Raw genomic sequence first — 8,798 nt, forward strand, 5'->3', positions numbered from 1 at the left:
ATAGTCTATAATTTCTCGAAGGAATCTATCCGTAAATGTGACATCATTTTAACATCATCACTATATAAATTACTTTATATAATATATTATACACTTGAAAAATACTAAATCACAAGAGACTACATTCTACAACATTACAATATTTCTTAACCGACAATTCTTTCGCAACATCCTACTTTGGTATAACATCCTATCTATTACGCTTGATCAAAGGATGAAGCCTAAAGCTAAAATTAATCGTAGATACGATAGAATGTCAATGACTCCCTACTCGATTCTTTAACATGGAATTAGACTTCTTCGTTTTACGATTATCTATTCGCCATAGTTGAATGTATAGTTTGTAAAAGGGCTTACCTCATCAGCCTTTTCGGCAAGGTTTCGTAATAGTGAGAGGTAGCGGAGTAGAGGTTGGGCACGGGGTAAGCGGGGGCAGGAGACGGTGCTGGTGTACGGGCCCTCTTTATGGTGTTTCTCACCATGGTTGCTTCACCCGCTTCACCCATGTCGCTCACCTCGCCGACTCCTCCGCCAACGTCATCAACAACACCACCACCCACGTTACCGCTCACGGTACCACTGACGTTTCCGCTCACGTTCCCACTTCCGTTGTCACCGCTCCCGCTGCTCGCACCACCGTTTCCGCCGCCACCATCCCCGGTGTCCGTGGACGAGTTATTGTTCTCAGCGGCGTGCCTCTGCGCTACTGCCAGCTTTTCGTGCTCGATGGACAAACCCTTTACCTGGAAACCGGAAAAGGATCGATCTGTGATTCGAAGAGATTTGGAGAATGTGGAGAAGAAAATACGAACGTAAATATACGTCGTTTAGTATTGCGACAGGAGAAATATAATTTATAATATAATTTGAAATCGAGGTTGGGCACGTTGTTAACTGTTATTAATTATTATATAAATTATTGGCATTAAAAAACAGAATGATGAATTTTTCCATCGTTTCAGTTTTGTTGTAAATAAGCGTATTATTTTCCTTAAAATATAGAATTCATCCAAGAAAATTCTATTATTATGTTCTATTATATTCGTTGAATGACCTTATGTTTTTATTCGTTCAAATAATTTCTATTGTAATAATTTTTATATTCTTTAATTTTCTTCAATTTCCATTAGATATATATATATTTTTATCAAATATAAAATTTTTAAATCAATTCTTAATTCCTTCTACAATTTAATTTACTTTATGTATATATAAATTTAATTTAATTTAATTTAATAATAATGATAATTTAATAATTTAATTAATTAATAATTTAATAATTTAATAATAATTTAATTTACTTTATATATACATATATATAAATTGTAATTTAAAGGAATTAAAAATTGATTTAAAAATTTTATATTTGATAAAAATATTTTGAAATAAACAAAATAGATTCAAGAAATATTAATAAGAAACATGGTGTTGATAAAACAAACAAAATATAAGAAATATTACATTAATTATGGAAATTTTTTAAAAGAATTCAATCAGAAAGTATATAATTATAACATCAAATAATTTAGTAACTAGATGAAAATCTAACTAGATGAAATTACATACTGAAGAACCTATTATGTGATAAATTGACATAAACTTAGATGGCTTCGACCATTAACATTTTAAGAAAATACTCAAAATAATACAATTATTGCTCTTCCTAAATACAATAAACATTTTATCAATTTCTTTAATATCATATTATCATCTAACGCCAAAACAAGAAATCATAAGAATGATCTTGCCTACAAAAAAAATAATAGAAATCTCTTTAAAAATAAAACGATGTTAAAACAAAGAATGTTGCAATACCACGTTCTTTCAGAGAGCATTGACACAGCTTCGTTTTACTCTCGCGTCGACGTTCCGAGAACAGGAACTTCTGTTCATTAATCGCGGCCAAAAATAAAAAATAAAGTGAAAAAATAAGAAAAAAAAAAGGATGTTCCCCGAAAGAATGCAAAGTACGCGCCCGCATTCGAGACACGTGACTGCTATTTAGGGCAATTATTTCAAAAGAGATGAAATAAGTCGCATACTTGAAGGCATTCGGCTGCTTTGAGGAAAGAGCTGAGGGATTCCTGGGACACGTGTACCTCTCCACGGTACATGAATTCGAGAAGGGACGCCATATTGTGGGCACTCGTTCCGTCGAGAATAACGATCAGTCCCGCGGGAGAAGGAGGCATTCCTTCGAACAGCTCTTGAAAGTGTTTGCTGCATGCTGCGAGAATTAACCTGTGCGCCTTGAACGTTACTCCTGGAACACACGCAATAATAAAGATTTGTTAATACATGAGAAACACGGTGTCCTTCAAACATTCGTGTAAGCTGCTTCCAAGACTACGATTTGGTTGCTTCTTACGAAGATTCGTTTTGTGCAATAGATTTTTCTTCCATCTTTTTATTCCTATCGTTTGAACGAATTTCGTTTGTTCGATCGATCCTTTCGAGATTGATAAGACAGCATATTCCAAAAATCTGAATTTATAATTTTTTTCGATAGTAGGAGTACTTGTTAAATCGCGAAATTTTAAAACTACACCTTCGGTTGGAAATAATTTTCGAATAATAATTGTCATTCATTATTTTCGTGGAAAGAAGTCGGGTTGAAAATTAGACATATAAACAACTCGAAATATCTAAAGCAAAACTGTCTGTGTACAGCTGAGACGAGATAATAAGAACCACGTGAACAACAAAAGCTGAATATTTTTTACTACCGTGGGGTTGGATTAACCGTGTTTTCCAAGAATTACTCGAATTTGTTTCGTGCGTCTATTCTGATCTCTCTCTCTCTCTCTCTCTCTCTCTCTTTTTTTTTCTCACGGCTTTCATGTCATATCCGAGGCAAGGACCGCGGGAATTTTGGCGTGCAAAGGAAGTGGTGACTGTCGAACCCTTTTTTACCACTCGCTCTCCATTTCCCTCCACGAACGGACATAAAGGAGCCGAGGAGCAACGCCAGCTTGACGCCGATGCCCTTTCTTGCAGCCCGCTGGTTATGTAGGTCATCCTCGGACACGATCTTTCGTAATTTACGATTCACGTGCGCAAGTGTAACGTGCGCGTAATACGATATCGGTGCGCGTCTAACGAATATGGCGCCGCCATGGATTGGACAAAATCCGTGAGGGACATATGTATCTTTTGTCCATCGAAATCGTTAGATTCGAATTTTGGGGTAAGGAATGATTATTTTTTTTTTTCTTTTAGGAGAAGATTTTCTAATAATAAGTGTATCTCGATAAATATTGAGCACCTAATCCTTTAATAGTATATTTTTTTCCTAAGAAAAAATAGTGTTGTTAAGAAATGTTAAGAGAATGATCCAAATTTTTTTCGATGCAAAGAATATAAATATTTTTGAATTACACTTGAATTAATTTATGGATAAAAGGTAATCAAAAATAGATATGAAATAGAAACATAATATTGTTCTCGTTTTTGATAGGGACACTTGACGAGCTTCACGCAAACATTGTTATTGGACAGTTATGAACGGAACAGGGAAGATGAGAGGAGACACAATAACACGATATCCTAGGAATAAGGAAATCAAGAAGGGAAAAAAAAGAGACACGCGAGAACAGGCGACCAGGTGGCCGAAACCACCTGCCTTTCGGAATGGCTCACCTAACTAAAGCGTATCGAGTTTTTCGGTACTCCTTGACATTCGAAGATTCGTTTAAAAAAAAAAAGGGGAATTCTCAACCCTTTCGTGGGCCATTCCTTCGCCTCCACGTGTGTGCAAATTATTCTGAAATTTCGCCCCAACTAAATTCGATTATATGATTTGCATTGATTTAAAAAGCTTATGGATGTATATACTTGATCATAAAATGCATAATTTGAACGATTGAATAAATAATGATAACGATAAATATTAATAAATTTGTATATAAAATTGCAAATTCAACTTCAATAATTAGAAAAATAATTCTATATTGAAAGATGTATTCAGATGTATTCAAATGTTATCAGATCAAACTGTTATTAAATGTATATAATGATCTCCTTATTTTATCTCAATAAATTATCTCAAATAAAGTCATTTAAAAATAACATATCTTAAAACAAAATGAAATTGTTTACCATTTATAAAATGGTTGAAATAATTCGATATTTTATTTCTTTATCTTTTTACTTATTTTTTACATTTAAATTTTATCATACTCCTAAAATCTATTCAACATTGTCGATCCTTGGCAAACTCAATAAGCGACAACGCTTTCGTTTTCATCCTACGATAAAAGCAATTTGATCTTTCGAAGAAATCGTCTTTATATTGTAAAAAAAAAAATATCAAAATTTGTCTACTCAAAAAATACGTATCATCGAATATCGGTAAAAAGTCGATTATAGAAGAAGAAGAAAATAAATTCACGATGAATAGAAACGCAAGGGCTCGAATATTTGCAACCTACCAAATATAGCTGTGTATCGTTACAGGTATCCAAGCCAAATATACATGCTAGATGTATATGTGCAGGGGCCAACGACCGGGTCGCGTGTGCGTGTGTGGGCGTTTTGCGTAGCGTGTTCGTGGCTTATGCCAACGGCTCATAACCAGGACCCGGAAACATGTGCCTGGCATTCCCGTATCCTTTGTGTGGATCGGCGCAGCAAAAATAAGACACGGATGTGTTTCAGCTTGGAATCTCTGAAAACACTCCTACGAATCACGAAATGATACCAACTTCTTTGCTATATTACAGTTTCTTTTCTAGATCTAACGGCAATGGCGCGTTTTCAAGGATTGAAAAATAGATTTCTTTTTTCTTCACTTTATATATATATATATTTTTGAACTTGATTCACTTAACTTTCTTTTAATTATGATTCTTTTATTCTTGTTTAATTTTCTGATTGGTTAATTTTGCAAAATTTAATTAATGTTATATTCATAAGTTTTTATTAGGAAACTCTTTTTTTTGGGGATAAAATCGATTTTTAATTTACAGATCAGAGATTTTTATGTAATTATTTTTATTATTATTTATATTATTATTATTAAATTATTGCTATATGTTCATAGTGCTATAACATATTGTAATGTATAAAAATGAAAATTTTTAGAAGATTTAAAATTCGAGGATGATTTAAAAAGCAAATGAAATTTATGTTAAATTGTTTACGCTTTTACTTTCTTTCATAATCTAACTTAGCTGAATAGTGCACAAAAGAATATTCTCGTCCAAGAGCTCCGCTTCTGGTAACCATCATGGTGACTCACACGCCATGGAATGAATAACTTCGGGACTCAATGAAGTACACTATCTTTTTTGAAAATTCTGCATGTATTTCTATATTCTAAACATGTATTACGTATCCAGATATGAAATGTTATCATAACCAACATCAAATAATTTTGATGTTCGTCAAAATTTCAATTCAAAATTCAATATTAATTTTTAAATATATATATTATTTTATTTTTAAAAATCTAACGTATAACATTATACGAAACATAAGAATACATTGTAAAAATATTTTTAAAATTATCAACAGTAAATTTATTATTATTACGTTCATTCGAATGATTTATAACCGAATGAAGCGATAAACAAATAATACGCATTGTTTATATGTTATTTTAACGCTATCGCGAGCGCAACATTATCGTTTTCTACAAAAATTTTTAATCTTAGCTTTTAAATGCATATCAGATATAATACCGCATCGATAATGAATTTTACTCGAGATTCTATCTTTTTCGAATTTTTTTATATCGAGATCCCTAGGATAAAAATTTATAAAAATTAATTTTCAGATTATCTGAGATCTGTTATAAAGATTATAAAAAATTTGAATCTTCCCATTTTTAAATCCAAGATTCTGTTAAATACAAAAATTAATTTTTCGCCGTAATTCTATTAAGAAAATCGTTAAAAATCGAATTTTATTTTTGTGATAATGATATTTTTTTAAATCTTGTTTACATCATGACATGAGAAATCGATACATGAATATTCGAATCGAGCCAACGAAACATGACAGTTCTTAATAGGCAAACAATCAGTGGAAGGATCTGTTAAACGAAGCCTATTAGCTTAAGAACGAGAAATTAATTCACTACATCTATAACCTCCACGTCGAGAAGAAACTTGCAAATAACACGCGCTCAGTTACGCAACGGAGCAATGCACTCTTCACGGGCAATCTATTCATACTTCAAGGCCAGCTGCTAAGGAGTTTTATGGGCTAGGGTTTTCAGTTTCCTACCATGGTCATCGTTTCCTTCACCGTTTCGTTCATTGTAATTCTATTACTCCGTGCACGTATAGCTATACGGAGAACCCGGAAACGGTATAAATTACTTCAAAAATTATCGAATCTTTGATTTATTTTTTGCAACGAAATCTCCAAATGTATTCTTTACAATTTATATGTATACACATTTGTTTCGTGAAAATAATCTTTTGGAAAAGAAGTTAAATAATTAATCAACAATTTTATCGTGCCATAAAAATCATAATTAATGAATTTCTTGTGAAAAATGGAGTTCTATTATAATTCTTTATCCATTTCGAAAAAGAATGCTTTCTCGAAGAAAGAATGAGCAATCATCTTTCCACAGCATTTTTTCATACATTCGAATCACGTGCATCATACGTAATGTACAAAAATTAATAACACGAAATGCTCTTCTTTTGAAGTGCGCGAAAAGATAAAAAGGTTGATTCGTTGGGAATACGATAGGTTGTTGGTTATAGCGACAAAGGAAGACAGATCTAAGGGACGAACACAACGGTCAATGGCCCGACAAGGTCGTCAATGCAGAGTGCGCGAGCTAGTTCCCCTCTGTAGCTGAATTTTGCCGCCAGATTCCGTATATACGCGTGTGCGATCACATGTACGATGCCTAGGCAGCGGTTCGTTTAGAGCAAACCGACCAATCACGGCGATCGGCTTCCTTTGGTCCTGGCCAATGGCCGCGTGGGACCAAGGTCGCAGCGCTCGCACATGTTTTTCCTTCGCCTAGTTATATATACTCACGCCGGGCTGCACGATCGGGACGATTCGCGAGGGCAAGGAGGGAGAGAGCCAAACACTCGTTCGGGAGAATTCGGGCGCGCGAAAATCGACGAGTGGTGGGGGTGGCCGTGAGCTTTGAAACTTAGTCGCGCGGTCGAAAAATCGGCATCGATGACCACGTGTGTCGTGCAATCGCATGTGGAATTTGCAACGATTAGAACTTAATATTTAAAATGTTCGTGATGTAAATAATATTCTAGACGAGACAGAGAATTTTATTGTTTATACTTATTACAATATTATTAATTAATTCCATCGTTTATATGTAAGTATGATTTTTGAGAATTGTTTTGCAACACAGAACAGAAGTGATTTTTGTCATCGGATGAAAATATTCAATACGAACTACGAATCCATATACATATGCTTGTGATATTTAAATGCGAAATGGTTTCGAAACAAAGTGATATAGATTCATGAGTTTTTATTATATTCAAATGAATATTGAGATGAATAGAATAGACTTATTTAACTTTTTAAATCGATTTCATTCCGAATAAGCAATATATTATAATTTTTAGTTATATTTTCATAATACGAATAGTGAATATAAGCAAATACTAAGCGAATAAATCACATTATCTTAATAAAAAAAAAAAATGCAGTTTAATCTAATGATGCGTGATTTATGAGTTCATATCGAACAATTCTAAGACATATTTTTCTTCAATTCTCTATTATAATTATTTTTCAAATTTTAAAAAAATCTCTACATAAAATTATTGGCAAAACAAATTAATTTTCAAATAATTTAAATTTAAATCACCAAAAATATAATAAACGAAAATAATTATTTAGAAAGAGGATGTTATCTTCGATTTCGATAATTTTTGAATATAGAAATCAAGATTTTAAACACTTTTTAATACAACTTAATACTTTTGAAATTGCCGTTCAATCTTTTCGAAACATTTCCAAAAAAAGATATTATTACATAAAATTTCACTTATAGATATGCGTCTGTGATACCATGTGTCAATATATTATAAATTGTTTACAAGGTATTATTAATATATTGAGATATACATATATATTCTGAAGAAATGATTCTAGAGATCAAAACAAAAATATATATTAATTGATATATGAAAATGTCGATTGAGATTTACTTAAATTAAATTATAAACAATTTAAATTTGCGTTAAATGAAGCGAATTTCAATTACTTATAACTTGATAAATATAAGCTTAACCAACATTTTTATATAGCAATTTTTGCGTTTGTTTTAGCTTCTATCGACTTACCAAAGATGTTTCACGAATATAATTAATTCTCTGTATAAACATATCACATTTGCGACTGACTTTCAAAATATATAACGAGTAAATTAATATCATTATTTTTAATATGAAGATAGATGTTAATAACTGTGATGATTTTTGAAATACAATAACTTTTGAAATACACAAGCTTGGTATGGATTATTAATAAAGATATTTCTATTATAAAAAAATTCCGTTTTGATTACATTTTTAATCCATTATATCTGTTATACGTATTAGTTTATATTTAACAATAGATAAATGTTGATTGCATGCTAAGAAATTCTATATATAACAAGAAACTTTTTTTGCAAATATCATGAAAATTAAGATCAAACGGCGGTTATATTATAAAAAAAAATTGTTCAAAACTTGTTTTGGTCTTTAACAACATATTTAAAAATAATCGAAATAGAAAATTCGCTTTTTAAATAATTACTTAAAGGAAAAGATACGTATTCGATTTTATACAAAAAAAAAAAAAAAAAAAAAAAA

General features: G+C 31.7%; 1 protein-coding gene across 2 annotated transcripts in view; it reads right to left on the reverse strand.

Moving 5' to 3' along the window:
* LOC102680993 (zinc finger protein chinmo) overlaps window positions 1-8,798 on the reverse strand; it is a 59,433-nt gene that overhangs the window by 22,562 nt on the left and 28,073 nt on the right. For both annotated transcript variants that reach the window (XM_006618816.2, XM_006618814.2), the window contains exons 3-4: window positions 2,043-2,263; window positions 358-743 (exon numbers count right to left, since the gene is read on the reverse strand). In XM_006618816.2, the coding sequence (XP_006618879.1) occupies window positions 358-743; window positions 2,043-2,263 (607 nt within the window). The remainder of the gene's footprint in view (window positions 1-357; window positions 744-2,042; window positions 2,264-8,798) is intronic.

Source organism: Apis dorsata, unplaced genomic scaffold (assembly GCF_000469605.1).
Source record: "Apis dorsata unplaced genomic scaffold, Apis dorsata 1.3 scaffold_376, whole genome shotgun sequence".
Taxonomy (NCBI): domain Eukaryota; kingdom Metazoa; phylum Arthropoda; class Insecta; order Hymenoptera; family Apidae; genus Apis; species Apis dorsata.